A 19537-nucleotide genomic window follows, 5' to 3' on the forward strand; every position below is an offset into this window, starting at 1 on the left:
GTACCCGAACTATTCCAAAGACTGGGGATGGCAGCAATATTCACCAAACTGGATCTTCACGGGGCCTACAACTTAGTCCGCATCCGGAGTGGCGACGAGTGGAAGAATGGAAGAATGCCTTTCGCACCCGGTTCGGGCATTTTGAGTACCTGGTCAAGCCCTTTGGACTGTGTAATGCCCCTAGCACGTTCCAGCACTTTGTGAATAATATTTTCAGAGACTACCTTGATCTGCTCGTTATAGTTTACCTAGATGATATTCTGATTTTCTCCCCTTCTCTGCCCGAGCATCGTAAACATGGCTTATACGCTAAACCCGAAAAATGTGTGTTCGAGCAGCAGAGCATTCAGTTCCTGGGATTAATCATCTCTGTGGAAGGTATCCAGATGGACTCTCAGAAAGTTTCTGCCATTTTGGACTGGCCTGCTCCTATGGATAATAAGGGCGTTCAGCGTTTCATGGGTTTTGCAAACTTTTACCGGAAGTTTATTAAGGGATTTTCCACTATCTCTCCCATCACGGAACTCACAAAGCAAGGCAGTCGTATCTGTTGGTAACCTGAAGCCCAGAAAGCCTTTATAACAGTCAAGAACCTGTTCACCTCTGCATCAGTCCTGAAGCATCCTGACCTGGCGTTACCTTACATTCTGGAGGTGGACGCTTCTGAGATTGCAGTAGGGGCAGTACTTTCTCAGAGACAAGGATCCAAGGCTCTCTTACACCCAGTTGCGTTCTTTTCCCCTAAATGATCTGGAGCTGAGAGGAACTACGATGTGGGAGACCAGGAACTATTGGCCGTCAAGTCAGCACTTGAAAATGGCGGTACCTTCTGGAGGGAGCAGCACATCCAATCCTTATCTACAATGACCACAAGAATCTCGAGTATTTGAAAGTCGCGAAGAGATTGAAACCACGTCAGGCCAGGTGGGCACTTTTCTTTACTCGATTTTCTTTCCACATTACTTACAGACCGGGGTCAAAGAACACCAAGCCAGATGCCCTCTCGAGAATGTTCAACAAGTCCGAAGCCTCTTCATCCCCAGACACCATCCTGTCTCCAGGAAACTTCCTTTTGCTTCAGGAGGTCTTGTTGGCCCAGATCAAACGAGCTTCTGTTTGTGCCTCTCCTCCATCTGATGTCACGCTGCAAGCAAGGGACGATCTGTTGCGGCATCAGGATACAATTTTTGTACCCCAGGAGGTGCAAGTTGCTGTTCTCAGTGCCTGCCATGATCACAAGTTAGCCGGCCATTTCGGGGTGCACAAGACATCTGAACTGCTCAGGCGTATGTTTTGGTGGCCACAGTTTGCGAAGGACTGCAGAAATTACGTGGAGTCTTGCACTGTCTGCACTCAGAATAAGGGCCAGGGGTCTGCTGAAGCCTTTGCCCATTCCTGAAAGACCATGGAGGATAATCTCCATAGATTTTATCGTCGAGCTGCCTCCTTCTGAAAACCACTCTTCCATCTTTGTGGTTGTGGACAGACTTTCTAAGATGGCGCATTTTCTCCCTATGAAGGGTACACCTTCTGCTGTCGAAACGGCCAAGGTCTTCATCAGAGAGATTGTGAGACTTCATGGGGTCCCTGCAGACATTGTTTCTGATCGAGGGGTGCAGTTTACCTCAAAATTCTGGAGGGCGTTATGTAGGGGTGCAACAGATCAAAAAACTCATGGATCGGATCGTTCCTCGGATCAGAGTCACGGATCGGATCATTTTTCGGATCAGCAAATAATTGAATTTGTAAAAACCTGTGAAAATTCCACCACCATATAGTCCCCACTGTAATCTCCATGTCATCTCCCCCACTGTAATATACATCTCCCCCACTGTAATATTGGCTGAGCATGGCTGGGTATCGCCGAGTATGGCTGGGTATTACCGAGTATTGCAGGGTATTGGCAGAGTATTGGCAGGGTATTGCAGAGTATTGGCAGGGCATGGCAGAGTATTGCGGAGTATTGGCAGGGTATGGCAGAGTATTGGCAGGGTATAGAGGGATGGCTGTGTGTGCAATTGTCACAAAGCAGCACTGTGGGCACTACAGATGCAGCCCACAGTGCTGCTGCCATCCGATCTCTCCCCTCCACTGTACAGATCTGTACACAGAGCGGAGAGAGGAACCGGCATCGTCATGACACCGGTTTGTTTACAAGTGATCGCTCCGTCATTTGACATTGTAAACGCCGACAGGTGCACCAAGATGGCTGCCACTCCGGAACTAGGCTGCAGCTGCGGCCTTTCCTAAGGCTGAGACCGCAGAGCACTCTGCGGATCGCGGCGATCCGAACGGGGTGACCTGTTCGATTCACGGATCGGTGACAATCCGTTGCACCCCTAGCGTTATGTGGTTCCCTGGAGATTAACCTCTCCTTTTCTTCAGCCTACGATCCACAGACTAACGGCCAGACAGATAGGACAAACCAAACACTGGAACAGTACTTGCGATGTTTTTATTCTTTCTCCCAGGATGATTGGGTTCCTCTCCTACCTCTCGCTGAGTTTGCATACAATAACTCTGTCTACTCTGCCACCAAGCAAACTCCATTCTTTGCAAAACATGGATTTCATCCCTTGTTCCTGTCAAATAACCTTCCGAAAGTCATTCCGGATTCACCTGGTTTTCCATGTACCACTACTCAAACCTACTGTCCCAGATTCCTTCGTTGGCAGAAACACGGGTCAGTCCGAACCTATTCTGATTGATGGAGAGGTTGAGTTTGAGGTGGAATAAATTCTGGACTGCAGGAAGAGACGTGGTCAGGTTCAGTACCTATGGAAGTGGAAAGGGTACAGCCCGGAAGATAATTCATGGGAGCCGGAATCTAACATTCACGCTGAAAGACTGATCCTGGCCTTCAAGAGAGCGCATCCAACTAAGATGGCTCAATTGGGCATCCGGAGGCTTCCCCTTGGGGGGCAGCATCAAGAAGGACGTTCTGATCACCCGGCTGTTCCCAGAAGTCTTACCCACAGAATCCCCAGAAGAGCCAACCGGCGCACGCTAATGCAGATGGGCGCACGCGTGCGCTGTAATGTTAATGTAAGCGTGCGAACGAGTATGCGTGCGCACAGGCGTGCACGGGTGCACGCAGTATGATGGCCATATTGGCACTAAAGGGGCTATTTAAAGGGACCTGTCACCTTGCCTCCCTGCTGTCCGGTCTACAGCGTTCCTGAGAGACCCCCCTGCTATTACCTGATACCCCTCTTGCCTCTGACTACTCTCTGCTTGCTGCCTGCCACCGACCCTGGCTTGTCTTGACTATTCTTCTGCCTGCTGCTTTGGTACTAATCCTGCCCATCTGTGTATGACCCGGCTTGACTATGACTACTCCTAGGTGCTGTTCTTGCCTACTAGTGTCCAACCCGGCCTGCTTGAAGATTCGCAAGTGTCCTGATCTACAAGACACCTTCCTCTCTGATCCGGTGTGGGTGTTCCTGCTGCTCCTGCTGGACCCAGTTCCAGCCTGCATCTGGTTCCCCGTCTGCTTCTTGGAGTCCGGACCAGCCCTTGCATCTGTGACCTGCCAGGCACTTGTGCCCCTTCTGCGCTCCTGTAAATCTGTCTGCTCTACCAGGAGTTATTGAGCCAGAGGAATACGAGAAGCCGATCCCTGCATCCGTGGGCTCAACCATCAGGTACGTGACCCTGCTGTACTTCATTGATTGCCTTTAGGGTATTTTTAAGAAATGTAATTCTTCCGTAGTTCGGGGCATATATAGTAGCTATAGTATATGCAACGTTGTCTATGGTACAAATTAGTATTATACAGTGCCTTGCAAAAGTATTCGGCCCCCTTGAACTTTTCAACCTTTTGCCACATTTCAGGCTTCAAACATAAAGATATAAAATTTAAATTTTTTGTGAAGAATCACCAACAAGTGGGACACAATTGTGAAGTGGAACAAAATCTATTGGATTTTTGAAACGTTTTTTAACTAATAAAAAAATGAAAAGTGGGGCGTGCAAAATTATTCGGCCCCCTTGCGTTAATACTTTGTAGAGCCACCTTTTGCTGCGATTACAGCTGCAAGTCGCTTGGGGTATGTCTCTATCGGTTTTGCACATTGAGAGACTGAAATTCTTGCCCATTCTTCCTTGCAAAACAGCTCGAGCTCAGTGAGGTTGGATGGAGAGCGTTTGTGAACAGCAGTTTTCAGCTCTTTCCACAGATTCTCGATTGGATTCAGGTCTGGACTTTGACTTGGCCATTCTAACACCTGGATGCGTTTATTTGTGAACCATTCCTTTGTAGATTTTGCTGTATGTTTGGGATCATTGTCTTGTTGGAAGATAAATCTCCGTCCCAGTTTCAGGTCTTTTGCAGACTCCAACAGGTTTTCATCCAGAATGGTCCTGTATTTGGCTGCATTCATCTTCCCTGTCCCTGCTGAAGAAAAGCAGGCCCAAACCATGATGCTGCCACCACCATGTTTGACAGTGGGGATGGTGTGTTGAGGGTGATGAGCTGTGTTGCTTTTACGCCAAATATATCATTTTTCAATTGTGGGCAAAAAGTTCGATTTTGGTTTTATCTGACCAGAGCACCTTCTTCCACATGTTTGGTGTGTCGCCCAGGTGTGGCTTGTGGCAAACTTTAGACGAGACTTTTTATGGATATCTTTGAGAAATGGCTTTCTTCTTGCCACTCTTCCATAAAGGCCAGATTTGTGCAGTGTACGACTGATTGTTGTCCTATGGACAGACTCTCCCACCTCAGCTGTAGTTCTCTGCAGTTCATCCAGAGTGATCATGGGCCTCTTGGCTGCATCTCTGATCAGTCTTCTCCTTGTCTGAGCTGAAAGTTTAGAGGGACGGCCAGGTCTTGGTAGATTTGCAGTGGTCTGATACCCCTTCCATTTCAAAATGATCTTCTTGCACAGTGCTCCTTGGGATGTTTAAAGCTTGGGAAATCTTTTTGTATCCAAATACGGCTTTAAACTTCTCCACAACAGTATTACGGACCTGCCTGGTGTGTTCCTTGGTCTTCATGATGCTCTCTGCACTTTCAACAGAACCCTGAGACTATCACAGAGCAGGTGCATTTATACAGAGACTTGATTACACACAGGTGGATTCTATTTATCACCATCAGTCATTTAGGACAACATTGGATCATTCAGAGATCCTCGCTGAACTTCTGGAGTGAATTTGCTGCACTGAAAGTAAAGGGGCCGAATAATTTTGCACGCACCACTTTTCAGTTTTTTATTTGCTAAAAAAGTTTAAATTATCCAATAGATTTCGTTCCACTTCACAATTGTGTCCCACTTGTTGGTGATTCTTCACAAAAAAATTAAATTTTATATCTTTATGTTTGAAGCCTGAAATGTGGCAAAAGGTTGAAAAGTTCAAGGGGGCCGAATACTTTCGCAAGGCACTGTATATCGTCCTTCTGGATCTGATAGACAATTTTGTAGCTGGAAAGAGACAGCATCTCTAATAGCAATCTCCTCGCTGTTTTCGTGAATAACATGACTTATACATGTGTGGGAAGTTTTTATGCTGGTAGTAGGGAGTAACATGTAGGGCGAAGTGCACTTCTTGCACGCATAGAATATTGCTACCTTGCTCTAGTGCCGTTTTCCATAGGGATGCTCTTTTGGCCGGGTGGTTCAAGCCTTTCGCATTGATAGACAATATGTTGAAGTTCATTGTCGAATTGTGGGTGGCGAAGAGGTTGTGGTGCAGAGAAAAGAAAACTCACTTTTGGTGGAATTAAGAAGAACCTCTCAGGTGTTTACTGGATGATGGAATCCTTTAGGAGTTTTTGTATTCTCAGGGATCTGGAAGCAATAAGCTACTGTGCTTGTACAGTCTGTATTGGTTAGAATAAAAAGAAGCAAGTTAAGGCGCAAGTATTATTTGGTAATATGCAGTTAGGCTTTTTCTCTGTGCAGTGTATCAAGAGCTTCCCTGCTATTGATCTAGTGGTCACTGTGCCTCACAGCCATGGGGAGGGCACAACTGATGATAAATTCAACTCAAAAGTCAGTAAGCAATCGTGTAGTACTGACGAAATGTGGGGGTAAAGTTCAGTAAAGATATTTTTCACTTAGACATATATCCCCCGTCCTAAGTTGAAGTAAATTCTTATGTGCATGTCACTTTCCTCTGGAGTGACGAAAGGCCTTTTGTTGGAGGACATTCTTCTGAGGTCCCGTAGGAGCTTTCATTGCAGAGTTAGGGAGCTCAAGGATTATTCCCCAGGATTGTAGGAACTGTAAACCGTCATTAGGCTTTGAGACAATGTACGCTGCCCCATTCTTGGTAATCACTACAGTGGCTGGATGTCGTCATTTGTACAGTATCTTATGGTTGTTAAGGGCCTTAGTGATTGTTTTCATCTAGCGCCACTTGTTGAGGGTGTATTGTGAGAGATCAGCATACAGTTGAATCCCATTGTATGGCGTTCGGGCATTGTTCTTGCCAGTAGTTTCTCTTTTGTGGGGTAAAAATTGATTTTCTTTAATAAACATCTGGGAATTGATGTTTCCAGGTGTTTTGGTATGCGTGTATACGATCGATGGTGCATTCGATCGGTGATATCGCGGGCAGTATTTTAGCGATGTCGTCTCCATATTTCTGCAGGTCTGTCGGGGGAATAAACTCAGGTATCCCTCTGAGTTTGATGTTATTTCTCCTTGAGTTTTGCTTTTATCCAATCTGTGTCATCCGATTGGTCTTTATATGCGTCTATGAGGTCGTTCACTGTTGTGGTACAGGCATCCATTTTGTGCTCTATGTGCTGGACTCTGTCACCTAGCCCCCGCAGGTCAGATGTGAAACTGCCAATCATGGTGGATATGTTTAACATGAGGGAGGTTTGTAAAGAAAGGAGCATGTCCTTCATTGTGGTATCCAGGACTGTTTGGCCACATGTGGGGTAATTGTGAGGACGACATATTGAGGCTTACCTGGTCCGGATGAGATGCAGCGCTCGCTGTGCCTGTGCTGCGGGATTCAGACGCATACGCGCATTTGCTGGGCTCTTCGGTGGTGAACTCTGTGGGAGGAGCGGATTGTTTTCTGCCTCCCATGTACCAGGATTGTCATCTGGGAGGTATGTATAGGAGGATGAGGCCTGCGACTGAGCTCTGCAGGCACCATCTTGCCAGTTCTCCCTGGCCGTCGCTGGCATAGTGAACAAATCAGTGAGTTTTTTAGGCTGTCTTTCCTCTTCGTTGAGGGACTGCATTGAGTGGACTCCTGCAATGATGCTGTTATAATAGCTCTTTCCCTGGTCTTCAGTCAGAGCGGTGGGCTTAAGCGTCCGTCTCGAGTGCACGCAAGCCACACTCCCTCCAATTTATAACTTTTTTTGAACTGCGTTTTTCTGGATATTTATGTTGTAATTCTGTTTCTCACTGTTAAAATAAACCTATTAAAATTATAGTTTGAGCATTTCTTTGTCAGTGGGCAAACTTAGAAAATCAGCAGGGGATCAAATACTCCTCCCCCCCTCACGGTAGCTTCAAAAGGGTGGGCCAACTCAATATCGAAGCCTACAGACTAAGACACCATTAAAGTTCATGTGCATGTAAAGGCAGGCATCCCAATACTTATGGCAATATAATGCATTTAAAAATTGATCAATCTTTATGTACTAACAGCCTAAAATTACCCCTTTTTTTTTGGCTGTGATTGGCTAAGCTAATCACATGAAACAGGTAGCCAGGAACCATGTGATTGCTTTGGGCCAATCACAGACCACAACAGTAAGCAAACTGTCCATGAATGGAAAGCCATTCATGATAGGTTGTTCACGTAGCAATCAAATGATTCCTGATTACTGGCAACTGTAATCCGCTGCCACAGGAGGGGTGTACTCCTAACCCAGAGCAGGCACAATGACGTATATTTGCGTGATTGTGCCTGCATGTTCCACCCTGCCTCAGTATAACTACTGTGGTGAGTCAACAACTTGTTAAAAAAAAAACTCTTTTATATGCGTTTTTTTTATGGCCAGGCGAATGAAGCCTTAGGCCGTGTACACACGGGCGGATTGTCTGCCCAACTAAGTTTGTCAGACAATCCGACAGACAGTCCGTTCAACTTTTGAATGAACGGACTTGACCACACACGATGAACAGACAGTCCGCTGAAAGCTTGTGCGATGACGTGTACAGCACGTACGACGGGACTAGAAATACGACGTCCAATAGACTGCAATGCAACCTTCGGCGTGTAAATCCTTTCTGAGCATGCGCCATACTTAGTCCGTCCAACTTGCCTACACACGAGCGGACTGTCCGCTGAAACCAAGTTTGGACGGACAAAATTACGGAAATTCCGAAAGACTTAGTCCGTCAGACTGTCCGCTGAAGCCCACACACGAGCGGATTGTCCGCTGAAACACGTTTCAGCGGACTAAGTTGGGCAGACAATCCGCCCGTGCGTACGCGGCCTTAAAGGGCAATAACTGTTGATATAACTACTAACTACACATCAACCTCTTCCTCTCCTTGTTCAGTCTGAGGGTGTGATCACATCAACATTGCTCCACTTTCTCTTGAACTTTTAATGGATAACATTAAACACATCAAGCCAACAATGAGAAATATATAATAAAAAAAAAAAAAACACAAAACAACATCTTTTTATTTTTGTAAATTCTTTGCTATATTTAGCTCTTTAAATACAATATATACAAAAGTGTATGATGTTACCATTCATAGTAGAACTACTACTCTTGTTCCTCTTATTGAGAGTTATAAAACCAATGTTGCTTGTTATTAAAAATCAATAAAAAGAAAAATAAATTAGCCATCTTTTCTTAAAAATACATTTCTGGAATTAAAGTACAAGCGTCTGCTAGATCCCTTTAGGTATGTAGGTATGTTCCATATCATCAGGGCAAGCGTGACTGGACTTGTCAGTAATATTATAGGAAACAAGGATGAAATTGCTCTGTTTGTGCGGTTTCCTATTGTGGACAAATGTCTTGCACAAGACTCCTGATGATGAAATACACACAATTAAATGCCTGATCACATTCACTGCCCAACTTCCCAGGTACCCAAAGCTCATATTGCCTTTCTACTAAGTTCTAACTCTTCATTTCTTTGTATTGGGGCTGGTGCAGAAAACTGGCCGCCCATATTAGAAGACAGAATATGAACGGTCATTTCTCTCAGCAAGAGACGGGAGGCTGCTTGGACTCGCAGCTGCAACACACTCTATCCCAAAGCTGGATTCTCACTATAGCGCAGAGGTGCCCTCAAAAGGCTGGTTGTATTTGTAAGACTATATATATTTATCCAGCAAGTTTTTTTTCCCCCAGAGAATAGGTGCAGGAACTCAACCATGCCCCCACTGCCGAACTGCATCAAACAGTGGGTGTGGATAAACTGTATTAACAGTTGTAGGATCGTAAAGGGGCAATAATTAGCAGGAGTCTGTTAGGTGTAGAGTTCAGAGATGTGCTGTGTACAGAGTGCAGTTTCAGGGGTGCACTACATACATAGTGCAGAGTTCAGGGGTATGCTATTTACAGATTGCAGTTTTGGGGGTTGCCCTGTGTATAGAGTGCAGGAGTGTGCTACATACAGTGGGCAGTGTTTAAGGGTGTGCTATGCAGTGGGCAGGGTTCAGCTCTTTCACAGGCTGCCCACATCTCAGTTCCACTCCTCCAATCCCCCCGCCCCCCCAAAAGTTTACTCACTTCTCACCTACCCAGCCTGACTCTACTTGCAGGGAGATCATTGGTTGGCATCTGTGCACTCGGGCGCTGATAGGTAGAACATTGAAGGTTATTATGTGATGCCCCATTCCACATGGTCCCTACATCTCCCTTGTTCTCGCTGTAAGTGCAAGGCAAGCCGGGAGGACAGCTGTTCTTGTAAACACAGAAGGCTTTTGCATTTAGATGTGACAGTGGGGAGTAAAAAAAACAAAAATGCCCTGGGTGCGAGGGCCATATGAAATAGTATGCGGTCCGTAAGGTTGACATATGTGCTGTAGTGTTATAATACTGCACTTTAGCATGCGATAATGCATCCAAAACACTCTAAAAATGCAGCAAAAACAGTTGCATTAGGTATGCTTCACCCACCACCCCTGTGCTGAGGTCAGTAACTGCAACATCCACACATCTCAAAACTATATTCTAAATCCCTTTTCAAGATTAAATACTGGTACTGCACCATTAGGATAATCAAATATTAGAAGGTCAGAAAAAAAATAATAATAAAAAAAATACATGGTTCTCACATCTAAACATTCATTCCGTTAGTAATGCTGTTTTCCCAAGTCATCTTCTAGGCAGCTTTATGAGAGAGACACCCCTCCCACCTAGACAAGAAACACATTTTTTTGCAGGCCGTCATGCAGGGGTTTTCCAGGAATAGGCCTCCCTTAACAGGAGCAGGGACCCTAAGGGAAGTACTATTGCATGGGTCCTGGGGCCAGTTTTTTTGCTGGTGGTGGTTACCAGGCAGCGACTCCCTCTCCCTTTACTGGTCCGGGTAACAGCGGCAGGGGCAGAGGCACCTGTCCAAAGTGGCTATAGATTAGAGGAACCTTAATCCTGCTTGGTAGTCACCATATGGCAGAGCTGCATTGTGTTGCTAGCCCCCACCCAATGTAATGGTGGTACTTTCAGCACTTTGAGCATAGCATCATTTCTTCACTGGACAGAAGCATCAGCCAGCCATCTTTGTGGTGGGCGGTGGACATAATGTTTAAATATACCCTGGAGTTGGTGGTCCTTACACGAGGGTGCCTAATCCACAGCGTCACATCGGACATAGGGGCGTAGGCGGAGCAGTAAAGGGTCTCATACAGCCTTTCAGGTGGAGATAGTGCTGGAAGTCTGGTATCCAAGGAGGCAGATCTGACAGAACAAGTGGAGATTGTTCCTAAGGTAGGAAGGAGGGGGTTGATGGACAACTACCTGTTTTTTTTTTTTATCCTACTTCTTGCTTGTGGAGAGGGCACAAGCAAGTATAACTAAAGCTCATTCCGGGGGAATCAGCTGTTAAAACTTTTATGCTCTGAAGATGTGTTCCTCTGGTGGGGTTTGGTGGTTGGCTTTCCTGGTTTGCAGCACTGGGGTCAGTGGTTTTAAGCCTAGGGGGAACACTGCATGCAGGGGCTGTGTATTGTCAGGTTACTATGAGGGCTGGTGATGGTTCTCTCTTTTACTGCTTAGGCCTGACATGGGTGATTTCACTTTCCTTAAGGCTAAAGGCCTGAAGAAAAAAAGAGGCGGCAACAGTCAGTGAAATCCCCTCCCCAGGTCAACATTGTATGCATGTCCTGCAAAAAAAAAAAAAAAAGTCAAGCTCCTGAGAAAAGCCGCTTTGTTAGAATTGACAAAGTAGTACAGAAATTAGAGAATCTTCTCAAAGAGGTTATAGATTACATGAAAAAAGAAACACCACATACTTTCCAACCCTTTAAGAGTCTTTGCCAAGCAAAGCATTGCCAAGTACTTCTGGATCAACCATGTCAGCAGCTAGCTACCCTAACCCCAAGTTCAATAGTGGAGGAGCTGGAGATAATCTGGGCCATCAAATTAGTCTCAGAGGAGGGGGAACTTGGAGAAGAGAGCTAAAGTAAGTCAGAGAGATACCTCTTTCCATCTGACAAAGCAGAAGTACTGCTGAAAAAATATTTAACACCCTAAATTTTGAAGAGAACCTATGGACCAAAAGACAAGGGGTTACTTGAAGGAAGCATGGGAAGCCAGTGAGGACAATTTCAAGCCCACTCTGGCAACCAGATGTGTAGCATGCATGCTTGACCTATGACTTAAAAGGAGAAATCTGGCCAAAACTATTTTGGCCCTACTTCTTCTTTGGATCACAGGAGTGCTGCACTCCTGTGAGCAGTTTTTAGCTGACAGCAGACGTCACTCAGCCGGACCAGGCTCTGGAAAGATGCTAACAATTACAGACAGGATCTACTCAGATGTCCGGATAGGCAGAAGACCCAAGCTCTCAGCGAGGTGCTGGGAGACTAAGCCAGCTGCTTCTGCCCTCCTCCATAGCCCAGCACTAGAGGGGCAGAGCCCCAGCCACTGGTTCTCTGCTCAGGGTGGAGGGAAGAAGTGAGCAATCAGCGGTCTTTGATCACTTAGTTCAGTGCAGAGCCAGCAACAGCATTGGATAGAAGAAACAAAAAAGGTCACAAATTTTTTTTATAATAATAAGAATAATAATAAAAAAAACAACTATAGCTAGATGGATTAAAGTAACCATTGAAGCAGCATATAGGGCCCAGGAGTTAACCCCCTCCCCCAGGTATTAAGGCACATTCTACAAAGGTCTTTGGCTATTGCTTGGGACAGAAGGGCTGGAGCCTCCCCCAGTAAGATCGACAAGACAGCTACATAGTCTAGCTTCCAGACATGTCCAGTTTGGGCCGGGTCTTCGATCAGAAGGTCCTAATAGTCATGGTTCCACCCATAAAAGGTATTTTGAGCTTATCCTTCCATGAAGCTGTCCTGCAAGATGACTAAGGAAAACAGAGTTATATACCCGTTAACTTGATTTCCAGGAAAAACTTTCAGGACAACATTATTTCCTCTCTAGTATTGGGTCCTTCAGTAATTGTTTTTAGCTTACCTATTTATATATGGGTTATGCGTATGTCTTTATTTCCTACAACTGAGGGGTGAAGGGTCTTTTTATATTAATATAGATCATGGGTTTCTTGTATAGGTGGGAGGGGCCTCTCGTGAAGCTGTGCTGGAAATTAAGTTAAAATAAAGTCTCCAAAGATCATTGAACACAGACGCTGCTATTGGGGAGGACTTTTAGATTCCTAGAATCTTACAATTACAGGGTGATGCCATTCTATTGCTCCATTAACAAGTTCACTGGATGAGGAAATAGTTAGTTATTCTGTAGCATGATTTGGAGTACAAATTTATATAAACATTACCATCTATTTGGTCTGTGCTAAATGTTTGATTTTAAATAAAAAATTCACATTCAGAATAAAAAATTTCATTTAACATGTTAAATATCTGCGTAAAAAAAAATAAAAGAATTATGGATAAAATATTAAAAACTGTTTAAATCCTTTCCCGCTTTGATGACAGCTTCTCTTAGTTTTGGATCTTCTGCCCAGTTCACACGACTGGCATGAATGAGCCTCTGGAGAAGATTAAAAAAGAAAACAATTAATCAAGAGATATTTTTTGTATACATTTTTAAAATACAAGTAGTACAATACATAATTAACCATTTGCCCAAACGCACTATAGCTAAATGACAGCTACAGTGTGGTCATTCAGTACTTCTTCAGATACAGCTGATCACGGATCAGGGTAGCAGCAGACCTTTACCATATGATTAGCTGTGTGCAGTCACCACTGATTACGATGTAAACAGACTTGCTAGTTATCAGCGTTTCTTTCCTCATGCTGAACAAAATATTACAGCACACACATGCAAAAATGAAATTTTTCGAAAACGTTCAGGTTTTTTAAATAGCCTTTGCCGGAGTTAAATGTAATATGTGGGTGCTGTAATATTTGTATGAGCTTATGGCTGCACCATCTTTAAGACCCCATACACACTATACAACTTTTGTTGTCTGATTTCCTTTAGATTTACCAAAACCATGTAGTGCAAGGGCCTACCTGATTGCATACAAATTGAAACTCCTAAGGTTTGACCTCATATTATATGGTTTTGGAAAATCTGAAGGAAAAAAAATCTACAGAAAATTGTATAGTGTGTATCCAGCTTTAGGGTGTATGTGCCACTTATCAGTGAAGGAGAAAAAAATTACCTGTTTGCAAAATTTTATAACAGAGTAAGAAAAGAGTTTTTTTCTTCCCCAAATTTTTGGTCGTTTCGTTTGACAAAAAAATAAAAACCACATGGTGGTTAAATACCACAAAAAGAAAGCTCTATTTGTGTGACAAAAATGATAAAAACAGTGCTGCATGATCGCACAACTGTCATTCAAAGTGTGACAGCTTTGAAAGCTGAAAAGTGGCCAGGACAAGGAGGGGGTAAAAGTGCCCAGTAGGCAAGTGGTTAAATAAAAAACCATAGCACAAGTAACTTGTATATGCAATATTGACAGTATACCTAAAGTCCCATTCCAGGCAAAAAAAAAATGTTTTTCGATTCAGCCTACCCTCTCAATCATTGCCAACAATCCTGTTAGGTGAATATCAGGGAGAGGGAGAGGCTCGTTAACGATTCCAGATGAGGGACTGCTGATCCAGTACTGTCCCTCTTGTCTCCCACCATTCCCCTTTGATATCATCATCTTCTTCCTCCTCCCTCTGCTGAGAGAACCCTACTACTGCACATCTGATAGGAAGAGTGCATGCCAGGCAGGAACCAATGTAGACACCTGAGAAGGGGCTATAATATGCAGGTGCAGCAAGAATATAAACAATCACTGGAGGCTGCAACTGTTGGATCAAGATAAGTAGGTCTCTGCAGATTGGGAGGGTGGGTTAGTTTAGGTCAAGGAAAAAAAGGAGAAGTGGACTGGCAGACCACATTTTTTCCCCGTGTTACACACCATAACAGGCCTAGTTTGGCAACCGCATCCCGAAAGTGTTCATTATTTTCATTATACAAAGAAGAATAGGATTCTTTTTTTACCTGAATCATATTATATCTTCAACGGCAATCTTTTTTGATTGCTGTTTTACTTATCCAATTTGTTTGTGCTATGGTAAGTGCCTGTCTCACAGCTTTCATAATACTCAGTACACTTCTTAGTAGAGCAATCTCCAGTGGCGTCGCTATAGGGGGGCGACCCACATCAAGTGACACCCGCCAGAGGGGTGACACCGGGGCTGCCACTACATAGTGCACTATATTGCTTGCACTTGCAGAGATGCAGCGAAGTGGTGCGAGCAGGACACGCCGCTGGAGTTGGTGGACCACTCCTCCCAGAGTCTCCTTCACTCTGGCTAATCCTGCGGATGAAGGAGTTGAAAGAGGAAAGGACACAGCAGCCTCAAGTGTCTTCATCTCTGCAGCTGTGCTGTAAGGTACTGCACACTGACTACATAGAGTCTTAAAGTGGTTGTAAACCCTCCATTTCAACTTCAGCTCATTATAATCTGCAGAGAACAGGCAGCTAATCGCTGCCTGTGAAATGTCACTTAATGTAACAGTTTGCTCATAATCCGTCCTGCAATCTGTAATGATGTCACCGGTGCATGCCTAGTCCGTAGCAGCTTTAACGGCACGCTATGTGTGCCGTTTCACTATCCACAGCATGTCAGCTTATTTCCTTTCACTCTGAATGGCACAGGAAAGGAAGCCTCGCGATACTGTGCCCTCCTCCTCACCTTCCTGGATAGAGGCTTGGTTTACATATGACCGCGATCGCACATGCGTGAGATTAACACAGGGAAGGAAAGAAAGGGCGGAAATGACGTCCACACAAGAGTCAGCAATCAATAGTAAAGATGGTGTGGCCGATTCCCGCAAGAAGGGAAAATTTATAAAAGCAAAAAAAAGGCATTTCCAAACCTTGTTTTAGTGACATTTTTGCATGCAAAACGTCTATATACATTACTGCATTATAATTTTTTTTAAAAAGGAAAAATCTGGTGTTTACCTTCCTCTTTAACCTGCCCCAACCCAAACTGCCCTATATTACGCTAACCTGCCCTATATCACCCCAACCTGCCCTATACCATCATTTACAGGGGCCGGTTTGGGGTGCATGACCATGGACTGCCTGCAGGGTGGGGGAGAGAGGGGTGACACCAACCCCAGCAATGCCGCTGGCAATCTCCCCACCTTTTATCAACCCATGGGTGGACTCTTCACAGAAAATAAAAGCATATAGCTAGATTTTATACCTGGAATATATTCTGCAACATGAAGGTAATGTCCGTTTCCCTTTTTACATGTTTGAATATTTTTTTTAATTTCTCTTCTTTTGGTTCTTTCTGGAATCTTAGTTCATCTACAATGGACAGAACTTCTGTCATCAGCGCAGTGCTCTTCTCTTTCAGGGCTGCAAAAAAAAAGTTACAAATATTGGAAAATGTAAAATGTGAGAAAACAATGTGCTTTTACTTTTTTGCTGTATTTCTGTTACTATCCGACGGGGAATTTAAGTACAAGCTCATCATTTCACAAAAATGGAAAAATGAAAGAAGGAAGGAAGGAAGGAAGGAAGAAAGAAAGGAAGAAAGAAAGATAGACGACCACGCTAAACCCTTTACACCCACCTACCAGTCCCCTTCACCATTTGGATCAGAGCGATTCCAATTGGCAAGTGCTGACATGCGACCACAATGTGACAAACTGGAATCGATTTGATCTGTCCCAGCTTCCCCAAGAAGAGAAGTGGAAGACGACAATGACTTTAAAATCCCGGCACTGCTGCACTAGATGCATGGGCAGTGAACGCTAATCATTGATGGAGGTAAATGCAGTGGGGACTAGGGGCGTGTGTGTAGTGCTTTAGTTCACCTTTTTTTTAGTTGGCCAACCGAACATCTGATTTTTGTCAAAAGGGCATGTGCCAGGATCTTGCCTTGCATACTAAATGGTACACAATTGTTCAATAAAAACGAACACAATGACATACTACGAGGAATTTCAGCTCTTGAGCGCCACCCTTTGGGCCCCTTCTGCCAGTTTCGTGAGCATTGATTCAGAGCATGCGTGTTTGTACTTTTGACTTTTGTGTGATGGATTTGTGTGCTGATCATACAAAAAATCAGACGTCAAACTGTCCGCCGAAAATTTACTAGCCTGCCATCCAACATTTGTTGGCCGAAAGTTGGACAACAATTGTCAAAAGGAGTGTACTAACGGTAAGATTTTATGAAACAGTCTGTCAACAGAAAATCCCCTGCCAACAATCGTACCGTGTGTACGAGGATTTACACTTTAAAGCAGACCTAGACTCAGGCTACCCAATTCCTTCAAGCAGAGTGAGGCAAAGAGAAGGCAAATTGGTTAAATACCTTCAGATTTGTGTATACAAAGGAGCATGGGGGAGCTCATGGCCATAACCGGGATGCTTTGACACAGTCCCAAATGAACCACAATGGCTCAAAAGTGATATGGTCCAGAAATATTTAGACAGTATAAAAAAAATAAAAAAAAAGTGAAGTACATGGGCCAGATAGCACACACACCCACGCATCCTAAAAGAACTGAGCTCCGTCATTTCAATGCCATTTTTGACTAATTTTTAAAGCCTCTTCAATGACTGAGTAGTACGCCTATATTTAAAAGTAGATCAAAGTCTTTACCAAAAAAAAAAAAAAAACTGGGCAACTGTGTGGCAAATGAGGTTATATGTTCTTAAATGTAAAGTTATGCACTTGGGGGCTAAAAACATACACACATCATGAGTTCTAGGAGAATAACTGGGGGAGTCAATTGGGGAAAAGGTCCTGGGTGTTCTGGTGGATCATAAGCTTAATAATGGCATGCAATGCCAAGCTGCAATTTCCAAAGAAAGCAAAATCCTTTCTTCTTGTATTGAGAGGCATGGACTAGGGAGGGAGGGAGAGGGAGAGAGAGATATATATAGATAATTGTGCCCCTGTACAAATCATTTGCAAGATCTCTTATGGAATATGCAGTTCAGTTTTGGGTGAGAAAGTGCAGAGAAAGGCAACCAAACAGAGGCATGGAGGAGCTCAGCTATGAGGATAGAATGGAGGAACTGCAATTATTCTCTCTTGAGAAGAGGAGATTAACCACTTGACAACTGGGCACTTAAACCCACCTCGTGACCAGACCAATTTTCAGCTTTCAGTGCTCACACTTTGAAGGACAATTAGTCATGTAACACTGTACCCAAATGTTGTACCTTTTTTTCATACAAATAGAGCTTTCTTTTGGTGGTATTTAATCACCTCTGGGTTTTTTATTTTTTGCTCCATAAATGAAAAAAAGACCGAAAATTTTGAAAAAAAAAAAAAAAAAAAAATTCTTCTCAGTTTCTGTGATAAAATTTTGCACATTATTAATTTTTCTTCATACTACATATCTTTGGTAAAAATAACACAAATTAGTGGATATTATTTGGTCTTTGTGAAAGTTAGAGGGTCTACAAGCTGTGGTGCAAATCATAAAAAATTTATCACATCTGATGTACTGGTGGCCGATCTCATTTCTTGCGACCTGAACAAGTCAGGAAAGTACAAATACCCCCCAAATGACCCTTTTTTTGAAAGTAGGCATTCCAAGGTATTTAGTAAGATGCATGGTAAGGTTTTTGATGTTGTCGTCATTTTTTCCCACAATTCTTTGCAAAATGAAGATTTTTTTTATTTTTTTTTTTCCCCCACAAAATTGTCATTGTAATAGGTTATTTCTCTCACATGGCAAGTGAATACCACAAATGACACCCCAAAACACATTCTGCTACTCATGAGTATTACGATACCACATGTATGGGACTTTTTCACAGCCTGGACACATAGAGAGGCCCAACTTGCAGGGAGCACCATCACATGTTCTAGGAGCAGACATTACACATCTAACATCTTGACTACCTATTACACTTATGAAGGCCCTGGAGCACCAGGACAATGACACTGGCACACAATGACAGATGGCACTGATGAAACGTGACACTGATGACAGATGGCACCAATACGTCACACTGACACACTGGGGACAGATGGCACTGACAGGCGGCACTGGAGACAGATGGCACTGACAGGCAGCACTGGGAGCACTTTATTTCCCTCCCCTTTTTTTCACATCTTGACGCTGCAGCCGTTCACTCTCCCTCCTCACACCCTGTCTCGGTGTGAGGAGAGAGAGCCAGCGATGAGAGATGATCTCATATGTTTACATATGAGATAATCTCCCATTGGACACTGCGATCGAGTGTTAAATGGCCATTGTGATTGGCTATTAAGCACGATCTGCGATTGGCTGTGTTCAAGGGACATGGCCAACAAAGAACTTCCCTGATGCACGCCCGCGGCATCGCGCATTGGTGAAGTAAACAGGAGGTCGTCCTCCCGGCAATTGGAGTCCGCGCTGCAGCTGTCTTTCGACTATAGCACGGACGCCTAGTGGTTAAGGAGGGATATTATCAACAAGTATACATACGTGGTCCATATAGAGAACTTGGTGTTGAGTTATTCAGTTTAACTGCTTGCTGCCCACCCACCTTCAAATGACGGCGGGGTCGTACAGCTCTTGTTCTGGGATGCCATCATATGACGGAGTCCCAGAATGGCGGCTCTCGGGCACACAGCACAGCGGCCACGCTGTGTTGCTAGGACGCTGCGCGACCACGATTTCTGTAAAGAGCCGCCTCCGCGGCTCTTTAGCCATGTGATCGGCAGTGTCCAATTACAGCCGGTCACATGTAAACAAGGAAGTGCCGGTAATCGGCTCTCCTTCGCCTCACACTGACAGTGTGAGGAGAGGAGAGCTGATCATCGGCATCTACTCACAGGAGAACATCTAGGGATGTAATCAGGGCACTGATAATCAGTGCCCTGATTACAATAAATACAGTGTCACAAAAACAGTGCCCACTATTGCCAAAATACAGTGCCCACCAGTGGCAGCAATCAGTCCCCACCACTACCCACAAGTGCCCCCAATCA

The 19537-nt window shown here is 44.3% G+C and overlaps 1 protein-coding gene across 1 annotated transcript in view; it reads right to left on the bottom strand.

Annotated features, from left to right (window-relative positions):
- Positions 1 to 8589: 8589 nt before the first annotated feature.
- CENPH (centromere protein H) overlaps positions 8590 to 19537 on the bottom strand; it is a 36296-nt gene continuing 25348 nt past the window's right edge. Inside the window, exons 8-9 of the mRNA XM_077462616.1 lie at positions 15800 to 15957; positions 8590 to 13109 (exon numbers count right to left, since the gene is read on the bottom strand). Coding sequence (XP_077318742.1) covers positions 13017 to 13109; positions 15800 to 15957 — 251 coding nt within the window. The 3' untranslated portion in view covers positions 8590 to 13016. The remainder of the gene's footprint in view (positions 13110 to 15799; positions 15958 to 19537) is intronic.

Source organism: Lithobates pipiens, unplaced genomic scaffold (genome assembly GCF_037356315.1).
Source record: "Lithobates pipiens isolate NorthernLeopardFrog02 unplaced genomic scaffold, aLitPip1_a1.2 Scaffold_3, whole genome shotgun sequence".
In the NCBI taxonomy this organism is placed as follows: domain Eukaryota; kingdom Metazoa; phylum Chordata; class Amphibia; order Anura; family Ranidae; genus Lithobates; species Lithobates pipiens.